The 26,091-nt window shown below is 30.7% G+C and overlaps 2 protein-coding genes across 2 annotated transcripts; one reads left to right on the forward strand and one right to left on the reverse strand.

The window, feature by feature from the left end:
- Positions 1-634: 634 nt before the first annotated feature.
- LOC132725799 (uncharacterized) lies at positions 635-2,836 on the forward strand. The gene is made up of 4 exons (XM_060710985.1): positions 635-858; positions 1,396-1,493; positions 1,893-1,982; positions 2,433-2,836. Exons 1-4 carry the CDS (start codon positions 689-691, stop codon positions 2,483-2,485), a joined length of 411 nt encoding a protein of 136 aa, XP_060566968.1. The 5' UTR covers positions 635-688; the 3' UTR covers positions 2,486-2,836.
- Positions 2,837-12,953: 10,117 nt separating this feature from the next.
- LOC132725798 (coadhesin-like) lies at positions 12,954-20,359 on the reverse strand. Its single transcript, XM_060710984.1, has 11 exons — positions 20,285-20,359; positions 19,541-19,597; positions 18,892-18,930; positions 18,511-18,590; positions 18,173-18,241; positions 17,520-17,643; positions 17,178-17,297; positions 16,808-16,978; positions 16,287-16,457; positions 15,603-15,773; positions 12,954-14,916 (listed from the first exon to the last, which is right to left on the reverse strand). The coding sequence occupies exons 2-11, from the start codon at positions 19,554-19,556 to the stop codon at positions 14,510-14,512; spliced, it is 1,368 nt and encodes a 455-aa protein (XP_060566967.1). The 5' UTR covers positions 19,557-19,597; positions 20,285-20,359; the 3' UTR covers positions 12,954-14,509.
- Between the last annotated feature and the right edge of the window lie 5,732 nt (positions 20,360-26,091).

Below are 26,091 nucleotides of genomic sequence, written 5' to 3' on the forward strand. Positions count from 1 at the left end.
TTAAGGTCATAACGACTCTGAATAGAAAAGATGGTGGACATTATTAGGATGTTTTTCGGGTAAACGGTTAAAAAGAGATAATTACCTTGTTGAATGTTATGTATCAAAGGTAATCTATTCATCTGGTCCGAGAAAAAACAGCGTGAGCCACAGGGGGAAACTATATAAACGTTTAGATTAGTATTCTATAAACTGAAGCATTCGGGGGTGAAAGAGGATTTATAAAACTTTGAATATCTCAATTTCAAACATCGGTAGTGCATGCTTTAATAATATTGCAGGCGACAATTTAAATTTTGGAAGTGGAAGTGTAAAGGAAATCAATGTTATTCCAGTGTATGTATTGTTGGGATAATTCATAGAGAGTAAATGTTTATTCCTAAGAAACTGGTTCCTTCTTGAGTGTTGTGAACCTGAAAACTAATCATATTTTGGCGCGATATATACATCACGCATATTTGACCTTGAAAATACATTCAACACGGCTTTATATGTGAAACTTGCAGCAGCAGATATGCAATAAGTTTGATTAACGGTCGAGATATTATATGTCTTCAAGTCAATTTCTAACTTTATCAGAAATGTTTTATAATTATTAGATACTATCGTTTGGGAAAGTATTTCAAGGACAAATATACTATTTGATACATAATTGGAGAGAAAAACAATATATTAAAAAATACACAAAATGGTGTCGATGGCGATATGCCTGTTAGAAACTGTGGCAACAATAGAAACAATGTTTCAGGTGACTCAACAATATGCTTTATTATTGGATAAAACTGTGATAAATACAACCCCTGTAAATGACAAAAATGGGACAGACAAAAAGAATACAAGCGGCGGGATGCACCGAGCGTAAGTATTGAATTTTACATGATGTCAAAATTATTTCATTTTCTAAAAACTGTTTTAAACAAAATTAAATGTTTTTGTATGTAATGAAACAAGCCTTTTTACATGCTTTGTAGTTGTATAAAGATATCATATGTACTGCATTATTCTATATCTGCAAAGACTGAACAATTTAGAATGATACAGTTTTAATTTCGCAAACCTTTTGAGAACAAAAAACAAACAGAGGAACAATACGTGTATGTAAAAAGACGGATTTTTGTCATTATTAATGACTTATAAAATGATAACTACTTCATAGGATTAAATTAAAATTATAATAAGCCACTATTATATGAACATATTGCTTTTGTTACAGGAGAGGACTACCATGAGCTATTGTAGCTCTCGGTCTAATTACTTTTGTGCTTAAATTGTAAATCATTAACATGTATATATTACTTGAATAAAAATATGTTTAAATCAACTACTTGAAATGTTTCACAATACATCATCAGCTGATGTAACTATGTACTAAACAAGTGATTGCTATCTTTTCAGACCCATTCATCACTATGCAAGACATGGACTGTGTCGTACTTTCAATGGGAAGAAAAAACTATACAAAGCTTTAAAGTCTAAATTTTGTCGCACAAAAAGTACGTATACATGATTGCAGATTTTTTTTTCAACAATACATAATAAAGGTGCTTACCTTCCCGGGGCAACTAACATAACTGTACCATTGCCAAACTACAACTATTCAATAAAAAAACAGTTACCCAGGTCTGGAACGTAAATTAACGTTGAAATATGATATGTTGAGAATGTTTTTTGAACAAGATATACAAAAGTAACTATAATTAACAAACCTTGTATTTTCATGACATAATCAGGTTGAACTGTTTCACAGGTAATCGATAGTCTTGCAATAATATTGATAATAAAGCTATTTTTAGTTCTACCAGGTTCCCATTATATTATAATCAGACATAAAAATGTAACACGTTCTGTTTAATAATACAATTAAATTAATTGCTTTTCATTTTTCAATTCAGTATCATTTACGGCAAGTTTTGTGATTGAATTATGTAGACGCCGAGATGGTATGCTTGACGAATTAGTCAGAGAATTATTCGACGTGGATGGTAATATTATTTTTTCATCAGATATGGACTTTTGTAGTTGTATTATTTATTTTTATAAAATTAATTTATTGTATTTTTAAAACAAGACTAAATTACATTCTGATCCAGTATTGTTAAGAAACTTAATGATAAAATAATATTTTAACTGTACATGTACCTATAATTGGTTATGCCTCTGTTTCATTGACAAAAATGTATACATTAGTATGCAGTGCCTTAAAATGATATGCACTATTTTGATGAATCATACGCAATTTTGAAATTTACTTAAAAGTTCGAATTATCAGTCGAGTAAAGAAGGAACAAGTCAACGAAATGTTATGCCTGTTAAAACTTACACTAATAAATTTTTATTTTGATGAAGAAATACATACTTCTACTGTGTGGCGACAGTAGTCACTAATTTTTATTCACTTGTAATTTAAATTCGTATATTTTTATCTTTTTAAGGAGATGGCTACGTCACGCATTACGAAAAACAATTGTATGACGCTGTTAAATGACTGGGTCAAAAATGAAAGTAACGCGAAAATGAGTGATAAGACTGCTTGATAAGTAAATTAATTATCAAGTGTACCAGAACGTTTAATTCATCGGTTCAGTTTGTTATTTTTCCACACAAAATATTTACTGTACTATTTCGGATGGATCTGTTTACATTTAGTTTAAAAGTGAGTAAAACGAAATATTGACATCAATCAAAAAGTATGCTGGTGTGATAAGCGAAAACAGATACTTAATACCGTAGTATATTGTACATGTTTGCTATATTTTTCGTTAATCTTTAAAATTAAATATCTTTTTTGTAAACATTGAGATATTAATTTGTTAATCAACTTCAAAAGATTAATATTATAATTGGATATTTTCACATTACATGTTAAATAATTATTATAATATTTAGAAGTAAAATTTACAATCTTAAGCTATTCCTTTTTACAATTTTTTCTACATTTTTCACATATTTATTTACAAGTTCTGCTTCAACGGTATTCATTTGCACGAAATCATTTAATAAAAAATATTTTAAATGCTTTTGTTTTGAATTTTTAGAATTTTTTATAACTGAACAGTTTAATTTGCTTTATTCCGATTGTAAATGTAATATGGCAGCTTTCTATTTCACTGGAAAATGGAAACAACAGATGCCACTTCGTGCATGTTTTTAGACACGACCTTAAAAATCCGTGGTGTACGAAAATGATATTTTTAAAGTAAAAATTTATTTTTAAAAAGTATATCTTCAACCGCTGTTACCCTTATATTATTATTGTATAATTGTGTAAGATTGTGCAAACTTTAAATCAGACATGTTGTAAACGTGCATGTCAGCCAAATTAAAAAAGAAATAATAGCTAGTTGGAAATCCTTTAGAACCTGAATAAAAGAAATACATCCGTTCATAGATAACCACTTACGAATGATATAACTTCTAGAGTTTCGTGTTAGCCTGAAAGCTCTTATATTAAATATATTTCGAAAAATAATCAACAAAATGCTCCACTTCATTTGATAAAGGGGAAACAACAATGATCTTCAAGAAAAATCAGCTTAATAACTTCGATATAATATCTTGCACATATTAAGTAATAGAAAGAGCACCGAAACACGAGGCTATCTGATTTGTACGACGGGGCGTAGCCCCCGAGTATAAATCAGATTGCTGAGTTTTTTGGTGTTCTTTCTCTTTTGTATCATAGTCACACATAAAAACACGTTCCCTGTTGTCACAATATGAAACACCAGAAAAGGGTAACCAATGAACGAGCATCTGAATAATTATGATATTTCTGCCGCTTTCCCCATTGTATACACACCGGTCTCTCAAATATCGACCTGTGTCTTACGACGCATATCTCACCCCAAATGAGGGTAAAAATGACTCCGACATAAAGAAGTCCGCGTAGGGATGACAATTTTATTTTATAAAACATAATATATCTTTTCAAGTGATTAAAATCGTTTATTGCTTCCAAGGGATCACTGTTTTCCAGTGTTTAATATTGCAAGTGCAATTGATAGTTCGACTGCGTTACTATTTATTCAAATATTCAAAACTCCTTTCACTTTCGGTTTTAAATTAACAATCGACGGAATACTATCACGCGTGTTGAACGAAACTAGGTTAGTAAAACCACAAAAGGAATGTCAGTAGGGGTGTTTGATGCATGTTTTGAGTAAAAGTGATGTAATGGCTATTTTGCCAACAGGGTATGGAAACAGTTTAATTTTTCAATTGGCCCCATTTGCGTTGTGTTCTATCACTTACGTGTTCAAGCCGCCATGTAAAAAGTAGTGCGTTCCCATCATGCTTAGAGTGGTTTCATACAGGTCAGTAAGACCGGTGTACACAATGCCGCTTTCCCTTTCTCTGCCGTCACAATATGTAAACCCCAGCAAAAATGAGCCAATCAACGGGCATGATCTGGAGTGCGGGTAACTGATACCTGCACTCCAGTTACTGCACTGTGCATATATATGTATACGATTTAAGTCTGACACGTTTTTAACAGAAAGGTCCCCAAACTATGATACAACTTAAACTAAGAGACAGGATCTTTCAAGATATATTTATGCTATTAGCTTATCTATTTCTATGTGGTATATGAACTATTGAAAGGAGTTCTATTTAGCAGGCCAATGTATCCTCACCTTATTATTTGATCAAATAATCATTATTATTTGATCAAATAATAGAAGTGTTTACTTGATTACAGTACACTGTTAGTATTGATTAAACCACGATTTACGAGGGGCATATTTTAATTAGTGGGAACGGCAGCACGTTTTTATAAATAAGTCATACCTGTGAAAAATCCTTTAAAATATTTACCGTGGACTTTTACACACTTTTCCAGCCTCAGAATCCATTTTAAACTGTTCTTAAGGTATACTGTTTATACACTGGAACCTTTCCGACGACACTACGGGCTTCGGCCGTAAAGGAGAATGATCAGGACTATAAGCGGTATATAGCAAAAAAACCTCAATTCTCTGCTCCTCAAAATAAGCTTGAACCAAGGCTGACCGGTACGCAGATTCTTTATCATTGGAATATTTGATCCTGGACTATTAAATCACTGTCAAAAGAGCTTACAATACTCTTTCTCTTTTAAAGCTCGTGCTACTTGGAACAACAACTGGGCGATGGTTGTTTTCACCTATCTACATTTTGTAACTGAGTTAATTGACGGGCTCAAAAAATAAAGCCGCGTTTCGTCCAATGTGGCAATTTCTCATAGGAGTTTAGGGTCTTGATCTTTGAACCTAGTCAACAAGGCCAAACTTTTTCAATCCGCTTTCTTTTAAGGTCAGACGTTAACAAATGTTGGATCCAACGGGCGCACACTTTTCTTACCTCTAACTTTCTTTAAAGGTGAAAAACACAAATCACGAACTAAGGCCCGATATAATTTATCTCCACAACGGTATGTCTTGCGTCGTATTCAACTATGGCTTTGACAATGCTGATGTCTTTTTCAAAGGTAGCGGAAATTGGTCGTCCAGGGCGGGGATCATCCTTAACATAGTTCTACCTTTCTTAAACATTGACACCAGTCTGGCAATTGTACGATAATGAACGGCATTTTCTCCATAAACTAAATAGTGATCCTTTTTTGCCAAATATCAAACGAATTTTACAATAAGCTCTTTACTACACTCTCAAATCACAATGCAACTCAGATCAAACAATATACCAAACCACATGTTATTACGACTAAATGACCTGCTTAAATTCTATTTCACGTGCAAATTGTGCGAAAATAGACTGTTAGTTAGAAAAACCAATAGTCTTTCCAACGGTATATTATACATGTACTTTCACGTGCAAATCATGGTAAATTGAGTTGTTGTCACTAATTAAATTATATACCCCTCGTATAAGTTACTCCATTAAATTTGTCTACTTCACCTTCTTTGCTTCTCAACATAAAAATAACATAGAAGTTAATTTTCAGAAAATAGTTTTGATTGCATCAAATCTTGATATATACAGAAAATAAAAGACAGCCGATTTTTAGCGGAAGGAAAATGGACATCATGCAGTTTGTTTGTGTATGACAGCACGGATTTATATTACCAATCCGTGATGACAGTAACGACAGGTTTAAGTCGTTTTTCGTTGTTAAGTAATTTTAATAATGCTTTCAATGAAAAATTTTAAGCATGTAATGATACAAAATATGATTGGAACAATTTCAACAGAAGTCATCAACTCAACACAAATATACGGCAATTATACTCGAAAATAACTTACACCTTTTATATATTAATTGCAATTGCAGTGTGCGTTTATTTTGATTTCGTAATTATTCTTTACAAAAAAAGATATATTTGATAAAAAAAAGATAAAAACATTCCAACCATCTGATAATTATCGATATAATGAAACAGTTATCATATGAACACACAAGTTGCTTATTTCATGCATTTGCGTTCAACATATTTACCGTGTGTATCCAGTAACGCAGGAATGAGCAAATAACGCAGGAATTGTGCAAAAATAACGCAGAATTGAGCAATTTAGTGGCTAAAGCAAGCACCGCGATAAGTAAATTGACCAATATTTTTTATTGTACACCAAATTGGAAGAAATGAGTTAGCGCATACGGTTGCTGAGACAATATACTTTAAACCTCATCAAACTTCCAGGATAAAGTTTAATTTTCAAGATCATTTGTGAAAATGACGACCTGACTAGCGCATTAATGGCGGTTTTAAATTTCGTTGATATCTTTTAATTCAATAATGTACTTATTTAATTATATTTTTTATATTCTGTGTACCTGAGATATTTTCCATTCTACTCGCGTCATATTACATTTAATTTAGCAGATAAACATTGAATGAGACCATTTTTACCAGGTTACACCGAATTCGTTAATGAAGCACTGCAGCAACGGCGGTCATCTCATTAAAGGTAGCCAAATCTTATTTGAGCAGCTTCCTTCTATTGTTATTCGACAGTTGTAGTTTGACAAATGTCTAAGGTATATAGAATATGAAAAACTAAAGTTTTAAATGTGTTAAATGTACATATTTATTTGATGAAACACGAAATACACCTGAAAAACGGTTATCAGGTTGTATTCCTCACGAATGATCGAAGAAAGTAAACAAAGCCCTGAAAACAATTGAAATGCTGCTTAAAGTATAATGTAGTAGCAGCCGTATGCGCTAATTCATTTCTTTAAATTTGATTAAGAATAAAATATATTGGTTCGTTTACTTACTCTGTTATTCGTTTTGTCAATAGCGTTGCACAGATTCGGCGTTACTTTTACGATTATTGCACATTCCTGTGTTATTGAATATGCACGGTGATATGGAGTTCTTAGGAAAGAAAAAGAAAAAAAACAGATTCAATTTACAATAAAGACTTATCAATAAGTCTTAATATTTAACTTTTACAGACGCACCCCACCAGCTCATACTTTTTGTGCTCAAGTTTGTGTTATGTCTCGACACATTTGTTATATTACAAATTACAAAACCTTATCTTTATTCGAAATTAAGTGAACTCTTGTGAAACCAGGCGTTTATTCAAACATTGAAAAAAAAACGAAAATAAAACGCAGAACAATTCCAGTGTTGTAGTTATTCAACCAGCAAACATGTAGGCTTTTAGCGATTTTCATAATAATAAGATAACATATTATTAAACGTTCATTTTGGCGATAAGCCAAGCCTGTAACGAAATTGTTTGCATGTGTTTATCGTCCTGCAGGAATTCGTCGTCTTATTCTTTTAATTTTCCATATTTAACAAGGCATTGACATGGTAGGTAAAATTTAGTCTTTTAATTCTAAAAGTAAATAAATATATCGATGAAAAATGTCCGAGCCATTATTCTGTTTATAATTCATCGGTATAAAAGTCATTGCGTTTGATAATATTACGCTACAGATAATTAGTATTTATCGTTATTTACAAAGAATTTTCTTGAATCGAGACAGTCGATGCTGCAAGCGCGTACAGTAAGTATTTCCTAAAAAATCAATTAAAAAATTAAACACGCTTTTATTCCGTTTCCATGGTGAACAATTAATACATTTGAATAATTACGTTAATGAATTTCAAAACATTTTAAAAACTTTTGGAAACTGTGTCGGATTCTATTCAAAGGTATATTTGGTCTTATATTTTCAATTGCTCTTTGTGTTTACTTTTTTTTTTGTCCATGGACCCGATTTTTTTGTTTCATTTCATCCTTTCGATTTATATGGAAAGAATAATTCCTTGTGATTTCTATGTAAAGTCATATATTGTTTTTTCCTCCGGTGATTCGCAGCATGTCATATAAATAAATGAGAACGGGAACAAATTTAACACCTCAGCCGCTGGAAAGGCAGTATAAAAGACAAAACAAAAAATAAACTTAAGTTCGGTAATTATTTCTTACATTTTTATCTTCTTATAGAAATTACTTATTATTTTGTTGTACAAAGTGGATTATGTATGTATTTTTAATTATGTACATGAATTCGAAAGCTATAAATAGATGACGCTAGAAGTTTCAGTTAAGCGAGTCTGAAACTAAACGGAAAGGTCATCTGTGTTGTACTATGGTAATAAATAACGAACTGGAGAATTTTGCAGGAAATGAAATGCAATTATATTCAACAATAAATTGCACTCTTTATAAATTTATCGAAACAATTTAAAAAGGCCATTGTTTACGAATTGTTATATCACAGTATTTTCCGTTGGTCCATAACATTGATAAATTGTGTTTCACCATATTAACATGTCATGCAAATTAATGTAGCATTATTTTTGTAAACTCGTATAACAAAAAAATCCTGAAATTGTTGGTGTTTTTTTTTTTTTTTTTTTTTTTTTTTTTTATTAAATTCATCTCCAGTGCGTGTGTTCTACTTTCAGTATTTATCTGGGACTTGAAATATAACATATGCTCAGATTATAATCTTTCGTTAAGGTGGAACACATGGTACTATAATAAATAATTTACTTACTTACTTACCTACTTACCTACTTACTTACTTACTTACTTACTTACTTACTTACCTTACCTTACCTTACCTTACCTTACCTTTCCTTACTTTACTTTACTTCACTTACTTTTTATTTAACTTTACTTAACTTTACTCTACTTTTCTTTACTTTACTTACTTACTTTAATTACTGTATCTTAAGTCCCAGGTATTAATAGAAACCATTTTTTATTTGACGTGAAAAATGCATGAAGTCCCTTTTGTTACTAGTTTTATATAGATTCTACTGTTTGTACAATTGTTACAATTATGATAATAAAAAAACAGACTTTGCTATTTTGACTACAGTTATTTTATGTTCCGAAGCAAATACATTTTATATTCTGATGAAAAATGTCTTCCGTCAGCACATTCATCTATGATAAAAAAATCCTATGAAATCCAATTAACCATTGGAAAGAAAATTTGGTTATCAGATGTCTACAATTACATCGTCACTTGCTGCATTTCTTGTATGGCGCCCTTTGATGTTTTGCATCAATGCTTTTTTTGTTATATTATGATATACTATTTGACACAAAACATGTAAAGGACATTTTGAAAAATAAAGTCGATTGTTTTGGATTATTTACATATGGATTTTTATATTCCTTACCATGATTACGTGTTGATATTTGTAGAAAATGAGTAGCATTATATGTGATATATTATAGGACACAAACAAAACAATGTTACTACTGTCATGTCACATTAAAAGTGTCGTAAGTCTTGTTTGTATTACATGTAATTACTTTCCTTATCAGGTAGGCATCAGTGAAGGCATATTTTTTAAATTTAAAATCTGACCCCTCTCTCGTGGACAGTGCATACCATAAAAATAATTATGCAAATTTAAATGATTTACAAAACATCCGGAATAATGTACAGTAGTACTTAATCAAAATGGAAAATAACCTGTGTGTAAGAATGACTTGGCAAGGCATATGTAATGAGCGCATTTTGGCGCGGAGCTTCTCAACATCGCAGCAATATTTGTACTTGTAGATAAAAGATGTTTAAAAACACATCTAATTTTTATGACATCTAAATTTTGAAACAATTATCCATTTACAAATAGTAGTATGTATGCTCATCTTCCTAGATAGTTGAGCGTATTTCTAAGTATAATAATCTGAAAATGTTCGACACTTTTTTTCTGGATATCCATTAATGAAATAATTAAGTCATATGTAGGACACGAAAATATTAATCATATACAATAGTTCTTGTCACTTTGAATTGTATTCAATCAGTGCGCTTACTTAATTCTGCAAAAAGCCACTTCATATCTAACACTACTTGTATAAGTGTAGAATAAACGTAACCTCAATCAGAAAGAACTTATAACACCGATGATCATTGTGAAATAAAGTCACATGGCCAGCAGAATCGTTAACTTGTTGGAGAAATACAGTTACAGTATTATGCATTTCTTGATCTAATTACATTACGTTAATATTTTGATAAATTTTCTTTACGCGAAAGTTTCAGACATTCTAAATTATGTCAGTGTTTTTTTTTTTCAAATGGGGATATAACGATCTCTTAATGAAGCATCTAATTCGTTCAATTGAGATAAAGATAGTTTTCATCAGAGTAATCTGGATTTTTATCATTGATGATGCTTTATGTTAAAATAATTGATAAAGGATAAGATGTACAATTATGAGTAATCAAAAATATGGGAATCGTGTTTAAAAACTGGATTTTAACTGATTGGTTTTGATATTGGTAACACAAATGGTTTTATTTGCTTTATGTGTTCTTGATTCTGTTGGTGTGGTTGTATCTGTTGTAAGATTAGCTCATGTGTACGCATTACTTTCGTAAAGTTATCCAGACAATGTGAATATTAAGTTTAAGAGCCTTTTTTCAAAATATTTAATTGGATTAATAGTATAAAATTGGAAATTGTAAGTCATAGGTTCAAATGCATCATAAATGTTTCAAAAGGAAATATTTACTTGGCAAGCAAAGATATATAAAGAAAGAATTAAGTATTTTGAAATCAGCTCGATCAAAATATGCTCCCAATAAAAAGATATGAAAGAAAAGATCTTGATTGAATTTAAGAACTGTAAGAAACTATTCAAAGCGCGAATGATAAACTTTTGCGGTAAAAAGTACTTTAGGCAGCGATATTTCTATTTTATTAAAAAACACACGACTGAAATGGTTAAAATTTACACGCTGGATTTGTACAGCAGACATGCCTGCAATTTAATTTGGAACAGTTCATTTGAAGTTTAAAGTGTCTTTCATGTGGTAAGGATAGATGATGCAATAGCAATTTATAATTTACCGAATTATATTTTATGCAGTATAAAGTATACCCAAAAGCGGATAGGAGCAAAATAGTAGTTTTCGATTTCTTTCCAAATAAAATACCACTCATATAACAAAATTCACCCACTGAATTTGCAAGTTCTTTTGGAAATTTAGAGATTTCACTTTTTAATAAAAAAAAACAAAAAAGATTTACCACCAGTAAAGAGCCTTTTTAGATTGCTGTCAACTGGCGAGAAAGGCTTTTTACAGATTTATATCATACATTGTATATGTATATGCATTTTTCGTTTATAAGAAATTGATCGATAACATTTACAAATGTTTATTTCACAATATTGATTTTGCTACCGTTTAATTTATGTTTAAAGTCCATCAAGCCTAGACATGTATTATTCTTATTTTTTATTATGTTTTTTTATTTTGTATGTCTTTCTTTATAAGGCGGGAATTCATTTATTTACACTGTCTTGTCATAAAGGAATATGTTGGGGCTACGGGTGAGACTAAGCGTGCCTCAAACCGGGTTAAACTCCCCAGTAGTATTGTAACTACTGACAGTTCTGAGGCGGTACCCCTCTGTGTTCCTTTGCATGTTTCACATCTACGTCTTATGTATTGTTAGTTGTAGGCACGTTTTGCAATGTCCTTTTTGCTAAATTGCCGTAAAAGGTAAGTATTTTCTTCCCATTCCGTTCTGTGCCCTGCCTACCCCCCCCCCCATTTTTCCCTTACACATCTTGTTCCATTAATTCCCATATTGGCCCCTTTTAGTTCTTATCATTTTACTTATTACATGTGCCTCCCCCTCCTTTCATCGCCTTTGGTCCATTCCCAAATGTTAGCTCGGTTCCTTATTGGTGTGACTGGTTATCACGCTGCGTTATGTTACTCATAGGCCAAAAACCTGAACCATAGTTTGCTTCATTTTTCATAAGTGATTAACTATTCCGTATGGAATTAAAGTACTACCACGTTGTTTAAATTAATCTATATTTTTTTGAGACTTAGTTTAACATTCGTATTCTTCATTTTTAGGTTATGCCCATTTATATTATGTATTTCAAGGATATTCTTTCACAATAACTAGAGTTTCCTCAATACAGAATTGTGAAACTTATTCGTTTTTATACTATTGTTATATACATATACTTATTTACTTGGATTTAACGTACTACAGTGTTGGATCAATACCTGTAGCAGGAATCATGATCACAAAGTACAAAATATATCGCTTTTTTCGCTGCATCTTATATTTGTCAGACATGATCGCATATGAATCGGTGTAAAAATATTTATAAGGTGTCTTAAAGTGCATTTTGGCGGGTATTCTATCGCATAATCATTCAAACACATTATTCGGTATTAATCTGAATGCGGTTGTTAGTGTGTTTTCAGTCTAACTCTATTAATATAACACTAACATTAATAAAATAAGGAATGCCAATATGTGAGAGTTCCATAAAGTGGGGGCATAAGTGACTTATTAGCACACAAATGTTCTAGTTTTCACAAATTTGTTTTGTGGTAACCATCTGTTTTAATGCGTTTTACTACAATTTACTTTATTGAATTACAACATCATGTTCCATAACAATATTTCCACATATCGCTATGTAGACATAGTTTACAGAAAAGCACAAAAAAAACAAGAATAAAGATCAACAAGACCACACAGTATGTTGCAATCTTTATTTTTCCAATTATAGCATGATGTCTGTTACAATAATAAATAATAAATACTGAAGTAAAATTGTTCAATTATAATTAAAAATGTTTAAAATATCAATGAAATAATATCAATACATTGCTTAAAATAAAATTTGTTTTTCTTCTGATTGCCAATTCTTCTTGTCAAAATATGTAATGGGTTTTGATGAGATGGAAAATATTATTTCATGATGTACACATTTATTGAAGAAAAAAGACTTTTGGTTACTGTAACTTACGTAACGTTTACATGTATTATGTGCAAATAAATGTTACAAATAATAAGATAATACAGGTTAATATTATGTAAAATAGTCATTGATACATTGTTAGAAATTGTAATTACATGAAAACATATTGCAAAAAATAAACTTAGTTACATTCTATCAGCTAAGAAATGAAAATATCATATTACCTATTATATAAAGAAAAAAGTTAAATTTTCCCCAAAACAGTTATTTCTTTTGATATTATAGCTATATTAAGTAATGTTATGTCTATAATTATACAGTAAAAATATTATCAAAATTGCTTTTTAAAAATGCTAAACAGTTTAAAATACTCACAATAACACACCCTTACGATATCTGATTTTTAATCAGACACATACACACAAACTCAAACACACACGCACACACACAGCACGCACGCACGCACACACACATACACACACACGAAAGGGCCAGCCATTTCTGACTTCACAGACACCTTTTGCTTACATACCATGTTCTTCCCAACTCCTATCACTATGCCAGGCGCCAGGCGGAAACAAATCGGTAACATTTTAACTACGTCGCGGCTCACGAAGCGGGAATATCGAAACGAGTCCCACGAGAAACATTTATCCTTCAATTAATGCTCCCTATGGGGCTATATTTATAGCACTCAGCTAGATGTGTTAAATGAATCTTTAAAACAAAAATAAAATAAAAACATAAATAAACCGATAAAATTGAAATTCAGTTACTTAAAAACAGGGATGATCATTTACTTTGAATGTTATAGTATTTACATCCTTTATATGCTGTTTTCATGAATTACCTTGACGTTCTTACATTATATCCTTTAATCGCCAGTTTATGAATTTGGCTTTAACTCGTACGGTATTTCAAAAACAATATCATAAAAACATATTTATAAAAATGCATGAATTTATACTATTATATGAATTCATTTAATGTCATGCAATAATGAATAACATGTTACATTAATTCCCATATTGAAAGCGACATTTGATATAAACGGGTGTTTGCACATGTCTTAAAATTAAAATAAAGAAATTTCGTTCTATTTTATCATATCAAGTGTCTTAAACTGATCTTTTTATTATCAGTTAAATTCTAACCCTACCTAAAAAGGTTTATTATAACAGAAGATAAATTGTCGTTCATTTGACGTTGAATACGTTAAATATGAGTATTTTTCATCAACGGAAAGTCGAGAAGATTCCATGATTATGTGATTGTTCTTGCTTTTTTACAATTATCGGACTGGTAATAACAATAATCAAGTTATTTCGACTATATATTTTGGGTTTCACAATTTTCCAGAAAATGAATTTCTATAGAAGTTAACGTTTTGAAGAATAACGTTGCTGGTAGCATATGACCAATATTTCCATTCAACAGAAACTCTATCGCCTGTGTTTAATTTTACTATCGCATGTGTCGACACACAATCGGCGTTGTCATAATCATACCCATATGCAGTCGCATGTACAACTGATCCTACCATTATATCAAACTGCATGCTTTTTCGATGACCAGTGCACATTTGTGCTTCAAATGTATACGTTCCATTTCTTGGGGCAACAAAAATACCAGTCGAAGTGTTGTATGCATCTCCTTCATTCAAAAGAGTCTTGGAAAAAATCATAGTCTGACCGGAAACTGGACTGAAGTCAGTTACATAGTAAGCGTTGAAAGCCACACCTGAGTCTGATTCTGGAAAGTACAAACAAACATATTTCATCTGTCAATGACAAGAATGGATCTTTTCATGTTTTAAATGCAGGACGACATGTTTAGAAAATATAAGATAGAGACAAACAGAATCCCTAAAGTAAGCCCAACACGGCAAAATTGAAAATGTTGCAGACTCGGTTTGATTAAGCCTGTTCATGGGCGGTACTTGAAATTGCAAGTAACCGTCCAAGCCCACTGGCACCGGCTTAAGCAGAATTCAACATTTATACATGAAAATGGTAATCTTTTGAATTTAGAAACATCCGTTAGAACATGTGTTTATAGGGCTTTATCACGGAACCTTCAATTTGACACGTTAGTGCCATTCCATGGAAAGCGGCGTATGGGCCCCAATTGATGAAATGCGTGTGCCCTAAACGAGAAAACACTGGGCGGAACTAAATGAAATAAAATTTTGAAAGGGGATCTGATAAGAGTTCACATGTGTAATACATCGTCAACTTGAAATTTATTTTTCATTTCTAAAGGAAATTGATATCGTATTTGGGTCCTATTATTTTAATGTCTCCACAGGAAAATTAAAACAAAGCTGCTTTTCATCAGATTCAATACCTGTATCTATTTAGATATTTAATTTAGTTATGTATTTATTTACTTGGAAATATTCTTGTGCCCGAAGAATATATTTGATTGTGTTAACTTACGACAATCTTCCTCGTTACAGGTATCTACGTGTATGTTATCTCCAACACATGGCTCTCCATGAGTTCCAGGTACTGGATTTGTACATGACCTTGACCTGGTTTTAACTCCAACACCGCAAGATTCGCTACATGTACTCCATGTGACCCAATCTGCCCAACCTCCATTTGATGCTAAATTTCATTTTAATATATTTAGTGTATAGTATTTCAAACTAATTACTATACAAATGTTTTCAAAATATTAAATTGATATTCAGGTAATTTAAGGAGTTATGTCACGTCATTATCATTTTGATTTGTTCTGGCAATATGATTGCTATCAGAATAATGTACAAAATTCAACGGCGTATCAAAGGCATGTAGCGGTAAATGTACATCATAGTACTGCTAGATTCGTATTTCTCAATTTGAATTGCCTCCTTTATTGTATAATATACGTGTTAACTTAAGTTCTTATCCTTTGATAAACTTGCAACGATCCATAAATTGATCAGATGAATTTTTGTACATCAATAAATTTTGAAATATCCATTTCATAATTTAAACTAAATCAAGCAACACAGTTTTTCAGCTGAATGTGTTTTAGCTCAAATTCTTGAAAGAATCGTATTTGCCCAGTAATCTTTTATGTTTGTTTATTTATCAATTGCATTTAAAACTTTATAGAAAATTATTTATACAAACCATCACACGGTTTTTGTTGGCATAGTTTCACGTCAAAACTGTCACCAAAGCAATGGTCGCCATGCCGTAATGGAGACGGGTTTGTACATGTACGATGTCTCTTCTGTATACCTATATTGCAAGTTACAGGGCATGGCTCCCAACTTGACCATCCCGCCCAGCCTCCATGAACTAAAATTTGATAATACTTCAACGAATGAAACATTATTAGTATAAATTTTGGTCTTGAATTATAAGTGACATTTTCCATGCTACTTGCTTACATTGAATAAATTGAAAGTGCATCAAGGAAATCGATATTGGTAATGCATAATCTTCCTTAATGAAACGCATTATGATTATTTATTCTAAATTTATAAGTCTCTTAACAAGAACCTCAAATTTTATTTCATCATGACACTCAAATTAATATATTGTTATTAATGTGATTGCATTTATTGCTCATATTTACAAAATGCTCTTTACCTGGTTCAGACTTGAATATACAAGTAAACAAATGAAGTATGAGTTATATTGTTTACCTGGACATAATGGCCGAGTACAAGGTTTAAAGTCCGTGTTGGTTCCATTACAATCTAGACCTTTGTAAGCAGGTGCAGGGTTGGTACACGTTCTGATTCGTGTGTGTTTTGCATGACCGCATGTGACATCACATGATGACCACGATGACCAATCGGCCCAGTTTCCATCAACTGAAAATAAATAATAACAGCACTTGTAGACCAAGCGATGATCACACTTGATACGACACACTTTTCTGCTTTACTTTTTTCATACAATAGCAGCCAACTCCTAGTGACGTGTTTCCAATTTTGCAATGAGAATCTTTGTTTTTTATTTCATATTGATGTTGTGAGCACCTTATTAGAAAAACAGTGTAAGCATATTTACCTAGATCACATAATTTGCAGAATTTACGACAGTGTAACTTGGCTTGATGAATATCTTCACAGATGTCATAACCTTTGTTCCAGAATGCACAGTTCTCTATATAATCGCTGCAGGGCGGCGCTTAAATTGAAATTAATAATAATAGACGTTATGAGTAATCGAGTGGGGTGAGTGAGTGATCTATGTTCTATAGAAAAGAATATTATTTCAAATTTATTACAAAAAGAACTTAATATGTTGTTTCGGCTCATTTGAAAAGGCATTTCATTCTAATTTTAAATCGTATAAAAATAAGTTTTGCAATTTTAAAATAAGTAATATGTTTCAGTAAAGGTTACCTACATGTCTTATAGTTGCAAAGGTCTTTGTTACATTTATCAACACCACAGCATTCTTCACACTCTTGTATCATTTGACCATTGCTCAACTTTGACACATTATTGTATACTGGTACACTACCACAATTCTGTAAACAAGGCATGGGGAATATGTGCATTGTAAAAAGTTTTAATTGACAAAAATAACAGTAATATTGTTTGCCATTTTATCTGCCAATTCGAGCAGAGGCAACGGTTTCTTTATTGTACATTAAAGCGGTTTTGACACATCAAAATATATCATTTATGCACTTGTGCTTGATATATATATATATATATATATACTATTATGGCTTTTAAATGTTTATATGATTAATAAGAATTCACAGCATATATGTGTTAAATCATATTGTTTCCAGAATTGTATGGCAAATTGTTTGTTCGACACGTTTTTATGTCGGGACACAGTAAAAAACTATCACAAATATTTGAACTTACTTGAACTTAAATCACTATTGCTAAATCAAATCTCTTTTCCATAATCTGTATTTTATATATACTTATAATTATATTTTATGAGTCCTTCTTTAATCTAGAAAAAGGCAAATATGTTTATATTTTATATCTCTTTTATTAGAACTACTTAAATATGTAAGTAATGGAACATATGTATCTTACCTCATTTTGTGTACATCCGAGTGTGAATGAGGCAGATTGTCCTTTCTTTTCTAAACGTGTGAAACAGGACTGACGGTAAAAGGTAAATTAAAGTTTGCAAGAAATATCAAAAATGTACAAAATGTAAATAAATCTCTAAAAATATAAGCTTTTAAGAAGTCAGGTGTTAAACGAAACAACGAGACCATATTTTCACCAACTAATCTAAACGTTTTCAAACAATTAGATTTATTATTTGTTTGTCATTTAACTGGAACTGAAATTTGCCTGATTCGTTTCCGTTATTTAAATTACTTTAAAACTAAAGAACAATATATTAGAGTTAAATATATAATTACCTCTCTTTTTCCGCATGTTGTAATAGTTTTACAACTATCTAAACTGTCAACGTTGTTACACGAATAACAAGATAAGGAATCTGAAAAATTTATCACTTGTTTTGTTTACCTTTATAAATATTACAGAATTTCAGTCTAGTTGTAAAAAAGATAACGCACAAAAACCTTAAGATTTATAATCTAATCTACGTTTTGTACCTCTGACCTTTACTTTGGTTATTTTTACAATTGGTATTGTATATATTGATAATGATTGATTGATAAATTATGATCATTTATCAAAAACTCGTATTGGCTTATATGCATTCAATAATGAACCAAACTTATCAAGGTTTTTTCATTTATGAAAAAGAAGTCCTGATATTTAGATAATTGACTAACCCACATTTCCAGGACCAGCAATCAGGAAAAGAATAAATCCTGAAAATGAAATTGATGTAGTATTACCATTTTCGTAAAATAATAGTGTACTGTTAAATAAGGAAACATATTTTAAAGATTTAATGGCTGGACTTCAATGCTTATGAAAAAAACTGCCCTAAAACATTTCATTAGTAATGTAGCCCAAATTTATTAATTTTCTAAATTAAATTAGATAAAATACCGTGAGGTTTGAAAATACTGACGGTATACTGAAATACGAATTTGATAAACTAAATGAACACATGTACAAATTCTGTTTTTGAAATGAATCGTCCACATAAAAATATTCTTGACAATTTGAAATAAAGGTGATATCGTAACTTAATACAATATGTTTAAATATCAGTACTTTACGAAATAGGAACTTATATAATTTATTATTATATTCCATCTTAAAATGCCATAGAAACAAATAGTGCATGCATTTACGAAACTTGAATAAATTAAGTTACAAATTACTGAAGTTAAAAACTCTCGGGCGTTATGGATCGGTTATTGCAATTGTAGTATATGCCATGAAAACCTTGCATACCATTCTTTTTGGTTCTTTGTTTATATGGCCATGGGGTTAACATCATTTATTATACAGTTAAGCTATTTAACTAACCTTTATAAAGCATCATGTTGGCCTTTTCTTCACACGAGTAATCCTAAATGATGAACACTGAAAACAAGTGAGTATTAAAATTACGATGTAAATTCAGTATTTTTATACATGTTGTATTTCTGTCTATAGTTCTCATGTTATGAAATTTTATTTTAAATAAAATGAATCACAATGAAAGCAAGGTCTGTCTCAATAATGAAGATAACATAAAATAAACCAAAAAAAAAACATTTATTCAATATTATTGAAATTTCCATTATTCTTATTCATGAAATTTATTTGAATAAAATTAATCATATTGAAAACAATGTCTGTCTAATAATGAAGATAACAAAATATACATATATATTAATTTCAAGTTAGACAATATATTGCAGAAGAAATGAAGGTAATATGTATTAAGTAGCAACTTGAAAGCTGTGCTTTACTATAGATTTTGTTTATTTTGCATTTCAAAAAATGTCATACAAAGTTGCAATCGCAGTTTAATACTCGAATACTACTGACGTTGTTTTACACGTTACATTTCTTAAAATTAAATTACATAATGTTTTAAGAGCGTTGACAAAATAGATGACTTTAAAAATACATATTTTTATATAAAAGAAATTATTGAAATCAAATGAGCAATATCTGTTAAATAAATTTTTGAAGGTATTCATTATGAATTTAGATATTAAGTGTCACTTTTGACATTATGTAGAAATTTAGAGGTAAAGAAACAATTTGAAAATACTCACTTACCTCGTGAAGACATCCATCCTTTGGTGATCCGGGCGCATGCGATGTGTTTAAAAGGGCAATTTAAACAGGTGTTCGCTTCAGAGGCTAACACAATGTTATGCAAATGTTTCATGTCTAACAGCTGATTTTTCTTTAATTACGTCGTTACTTAATTAATTTAGCATGCATAGTTTTTATTTGTTATTACACATGTTTATTAAACATGCAATCCTGAAAAAATTACGGGTTTTCCTTCGATTTTAAGTGATTTATATGGTTTTGTATATTCGAAAAATGCTTAAACTTTGACTGTCTGAGAATTGTGCATTCTGCAATTGTCACCTTTATGGTTTTGTGTTGTCCAGGGATCATCCATTTTTATATTATTTGTTTTAAATTCATTTAGAAAACAAGTACATTGTTGTGGTGACGTAGAGTTATTCGTACTGAAGAGCTTTATATAATCTATAACAATTACCACCTAATCATAAAAATTTCTGTACAACAATAACAAACTTGCATGATCTTGGACGCCTTCAATAGACAAATTGGTAGAATGAAACCTGTAGAATAGACTTTATTTAATCGTTGCATAAAATTGTAACAGCAAAATTATAGTAGTTTGTCTATTTCTCGGGCGAGCTGCTTCTCCCTTAATGTACATATAAAGGTTTGTTTTCTCCACTGGTTTTTCATTAATAGTTTCAAATAAATATATCGTAATTTAGATTCCTTGTAATTAAATTGTCCTTTCTCCTCAAGGAAATATTACTTAAATGAAAAGAGAGAATTAAGAATGTTTTGATCACGTGACATACCCGAACTAACATCACAGGAATATAAAATGAGTGGAAGAAAATATTCAATTTTATATGACATTCATGCAAACGTAAACAATCGTTGTGTATATTTTAAGTGAAAGCCGTGATCTCTCGAAAACAAATAAATCAAGAAATATTGTATGAAAATTGCAAACTCCATTTGCATATTTTTTCCTATAGTTTAGCAATATTATATTCAAAAATCCTACCATTCCTGATGGCTTAAAACTTGGAAGGAAAATAGAAAAATAGGTGATGAGGAAGACTACTTTTTTTACTCAACCCAAGCCGAGGAATATTCCATTTCCTTTTATACAGAACAGAGGATACCCTTCATTTGAAAGACACAGATTGCAAGATATTAAATTATGCAAGAAAATGTGTTCAAAATTTTAAACAATATTATTGGCAACGGGAATGGTTTATAATTACTTATCATTGATCTATTAAACAATAAAATTCTTATTTAAAGGTTGAATATTTTTTACTTTAATATGACAATATAAATTTAAGTAAAATAAAATTATTTTACTGGCCTCAAGGTTGTGATTTTCTTTGATTATTATCACTCTTAACCATATGATCTTTACTAGACTAAAACATCTTTTTAAACAAAGGAAGATGTAAGGGAATTGCGTGAGACGAGTTCAGATGCTAATGATAATAACAAAATAATGGACTTGACAATGTAGTGTCTTTGTCACATTATCGTGCTGACTGTTAAAGTAGCCTAAAATACCGGAATGGCATTCCATCACGAATTGTTAAAATCATCACTGTCATCGTGACCAAACCGAAAACAAACTTTAACTTCCTTAAGTTGAAGACGGACAGGTAAGTACAATTAAAAAAAAAACATAAGATAAATCACAGAGTCATATTTAAATAATAAAAGTATCTAGGGAAATTATCAAGAGTGTAAAATATCATAAAAAGAACATTCATGATTCATGTTATATCTTCCATTTTATTTAAAAAAATGCTTCAACGTAAACTGTGAATTATAAACCTGTAATTTATTTTCGCATTTATATAGAATTTTATTTGTTGTTCACATGTTGCTATGTTCTCAGATCCTTTCAATATCTTAAATGTTTATGGATGAATGTTTGTGAGGCAGGCACTAGGGGGCGTTAGAGATGTTGCACTTACCATAATCTCTATAGGAGGGACTCATATTCGTTTGTTTGTTTGTTGGTTTGTTTGTCGGGGATCTCATCTTTCAATATCTTTTAATGTTCCCTCTGTTTACAACTAAGTAACATTTTCTAATGGCGCATATATGGGTATATAATCTTTTTTAACAATTAATAAATTGAATAATATTTTGTTATATATTTCAACTTATTTTTTTTCTTTCAAATTTTGGGACTGTACCACTATAGAAAATAAAACGAAACTCTTCCCTTTTGTAATCTAAACAATCTAACTGGTTACTGACAAAACAGTCTTGTTTTCAAAATAATATTATCATACAAACTTGTAACAAAAGATGAATATATTTGTTTCTTTGGTACAAAAATACTCTTTTTTCATATCTTAATTCGCAATAAAAAAACAGACTTTAAAAATATTGATGAATTAGCTTAAGGTAGCTGTCTACAGTTTCCTATAGCACTGAACGTTTGTAGTTTTTGCTACTTTTACTAACACAATTTTGACACTTTGTCTAGTAATGTTATAAAAATGTCTTCCTCAATAATTCAGGAGTCCTAAAGAAATCCGTGATATAACGGTTATTTGCTACTGTTCAGTGTATAAATCTATGAGAAAAATGAGGCTTAGCATTAGCAACACCAACATAACCAGCAACACAGGATCGGCAAGGAGCCCAGAACATGACCAGTTTACAGCCACAACAACGGTGGAAAATGAAAAAAAGTAAGAATGAAAAATATGTTACAGTGTCCAAAGGGATATACAATTGTAAAGAGAGAAAAAAATGATAAGCACTCTCATAATGAAATCTCACGCAAAACAAGAGCAAAACTCTAAGAATAAAACAATGATCAACATAATATATGAAAAGCTTTACTTTTACTCCAAAAGATGATAACCGCTCTCGCCCCATCCCTCCAGCCACCACCCCCCTTCGATCCCCAGTCATGATATATAAATAGAACTTAACAAGTTGACAAATTATTATTCAAGCTAGACCTAAATGTAATAGAGCAAAAGTTTGATTTGCAAACAGTTTTGACTTAGGGAAAGAATGAATAAATAAGCAATAGTCTGCTAAGATTATAAAAATGGAGAAAAAATCACGAAGTCTGTAAACATTTGAAATCAGTTGAAATGGAAGAAACGTTTAAAGCGGCACGCCTCCAGATTCATGCTACTTTTTATGAAAATTTTGAAAATGTGTTTAAAAGTATTATTCAGTGAAATAACCAAAAGGAAGCAATTTACACGATAACAATGGCAATTACAACCCACGTAACATACTAAGAAGAGGACAAAATATTTAAAAATATCCCTTAATGCGTTAGAAACGCAGTAGAAATATAGTTATAAATACTGAAAAATCGGTCATTAATCGCACATAACATGTAAATTATTACTAGAACTTTGAATCTTTACACTTTTCCTAAAATCTTAGTACATTTTTCTCAGGTTTGATTTTATTGAAATATCGCTAATTCGCTCATCTGGAGGCGTGCAGCTTTAAGCATAGCTATAGAGGAGGAAAAGAACCTCAATAATTTACGCTATAACATGTATAATAGAAATACGATTTGTTATAAAAGACTTTTTTAAACGGAAAGTCAATCTCTCATCAGTCATAATAGAGCACGTGCTTATACAAATGCATACAGTCTCCCATTAAATGACAAGGGCCCGAAACCAAATAAAGTAAGGTTTGTGAGGATGGTATCAAAGAAACAGGTTCCTTGGTAAAGTTTAAGCAGGTACCCTACCAAAAGGGTCCTCGATCCACGAGAGTCTCCCCAGGAAAGATATTAATAACTTATGCAACTAGCTAATTAGTTAAGAAATCCACAAGACGGTGTTAACAAATACAAAGCTATTGCTTATTGGTCACTTCATTTTAAAGTGAATTGGTCTATAATGGAGAGCCCTGATACCATCAATATTTATGTTGATAGTATTAATGACCATCTACAAAATAATTATATATAGATGTTGTTAGTAGATTAAGTTTAACATAGTACATGATCCGATATGACATATTAATATATAGCAGATAATAGAACAAATGTTATTATCCATCATATACTAGTATATTAAAATGATGAATCACTCTAGAGTTCTATTAACATTTTGTTTAATTTCATAAATATTTTAAAAATATAATCCAAAATTATACATTTCTACTGTTATATCAATATTTGAATGAACGACAAATTTTCCCATTGATGACCAATTAACTTGAAAAGTAAATATATGTTACTAACAGTTTTAAATATAGTTAAATATATTATTCTTGCATAAAAACTGTGTACGCAGGTATACATTAAAAAAAGGACAAAACATGCATTAACGTTAAGATTCTTGTGACCACTTGTCGTTGTTGCATGACTCAGGTCCCAATGTATAACAGCTTTATGCAATGACTGTCTCGGTAGAATTATTATCATGAAAAAAACTATCAAAACACGTTCAATTAGCATGTGGAACGCGGAAAAACCGATTTCGACGTGTTTTTGTTGTTGTTGTTGATTATATTTCGTCAACAAAATGATGCTTATATTTTGTAACTAAGTGTTTTTTAAGGCTTTTTTTATTTTCAAAGGAAGACCACTCTGTCGACCTTGTTTAGTATTACTCTTTACTTTCTGTGATGATGTCCCTTTGACCATTAAGCTATCTGCTTATCCATAACATTTCTCTTCGAAGGTTATGGTCACCTGATGTCATTCTTTGTGTAATCAGAAGTTATTGGTCATTGTGAAATGTAACTTAGAAATTATTATTCAAATATTAAGGACTGAGGAAATCAGAAACAGTATGTTTTTTCATTTGTTATTGTGTAAATTAGAAATATTCTCGAATGTTATAGTTCAAGATGTTAGCAATTATCGTGTCTTATATTTCAAAGAAAGTTCTGTTTCATTTTCTATTTGTAATGCACTGAATTTTATAAGTACAGTTATAGAGCTTAATTAACATCCCAGTGAGACAGACAGGTGTGATGAAGTAGAAGTTTGATGCACAATTGGTATGTTATATTATGTTTAAAAGTGATTGGGCATAGATTTTAGAACTAGATTATTGTAGACTTTTAAGGTAATTATGCATTGTATATTGTTTTATAAATGACTGGTTAAGTAGACATTCTATGCAAGTTCAATATGATGTATATATATCTAGCTATATATTTTGTGTATTGATATACATGTATTTAGAGGAAGGGTACACTTTTTAGATTATTCATATAGACTTAAGCCGGTGCTAGTTGCGTGGACGGTAATTTACACTTGAAAGTACCGTCCATGAACAGGCTCAATCAAACCGAGCCTGCAACATTTTTCAACTTTGTCGTGTTGGGCTTTCTCTATGAATTCTTATTTTCTCTATTTTATCCTTTGATTTAATGGAATCGATATATTCAAAGAAATTCAATGTATTGCTTGTGAACCAAAAATAGAAATAAATCAATTTGGGCAAGGATTTATTCAATTTTGTGTTACATTGAAAAGCAGGACAATACTTATAGTTTGCATGTACTTAGATTGGAAAAGATTATGATATATTAAGTGTTGCGCAATTGTACAAGAAAAACACATCAATAATGTAAGGGAAAGTTCTGGGTATAAATGAACATAAACAATCAGGTCATAGTTTTCATTTCTATTTGCATATATCCCGTGAAACAACATTTATATATCTTTATTTATAGATGGCTTACAGGAAATATGTATTGTATGACTTTTACGTTTCTTTATGTTTCATTATTAACTGATTTTTGAGAGCATTGATCAGTAACTTGATATGGCAAATGAAAATGCTAAATAGAAGCAAAGGTCTCCTCAACTCCTTGCAATA

Source organism: Ruditapes philippinarum, unplaced genomic scaffold (assembly GCF_026571515.1).
Source record: "Ruditapes philippinarum isolate M1 unplaced genomic scaffold, ASM2657151v2 ctg7710_1_1_1_1, whole genome shotgun sequence".
Lineage (NCBI taxonomy): Eukaryota > Metazoa > Mollusca > Bivalvia > Venerida > Veneridae > Ruditapes > Ruditapes philippinarum.

Coding starts and splice junctions, on each gene's coding strand:
- LOC132725799 (XM_060710985.1), top strand. CDS start 689: ATGGTGTCGATGGCGATATGCCTGTTAGAAACTGTGGCAACAATAGAA. Junction 859..1,395: donor AGCGGCGGGATGCACCGAGC/GTAAGTATTGAA, acceptor CTATCTTTTCAG/ACCCATTCATCACTATGCAA. Junction 1,494..1,892: donor TAAATTTTGTCGCACAAAAA/GTACGTATACAT, acceptor TTTTCAATTCAG/TATCATTTACGGCAAGTTTT.
- LOC132725798 (XM_060710984.1), bottom strand. Junction 16,979..17,177: donor CTGCAAATTATGTGATCTAG/GTAAATATGCTT, acceptor ATTTATTTTCAG/TTGATGGAAACTGGGCCGAT. Junction 14,917..15,602: donor CTGTAACGAGGAAGATTGTC/GTAAGTTAACAC, acceptor TGTACTTTCCAG/AATCAGACTCAGGTGTGGCT.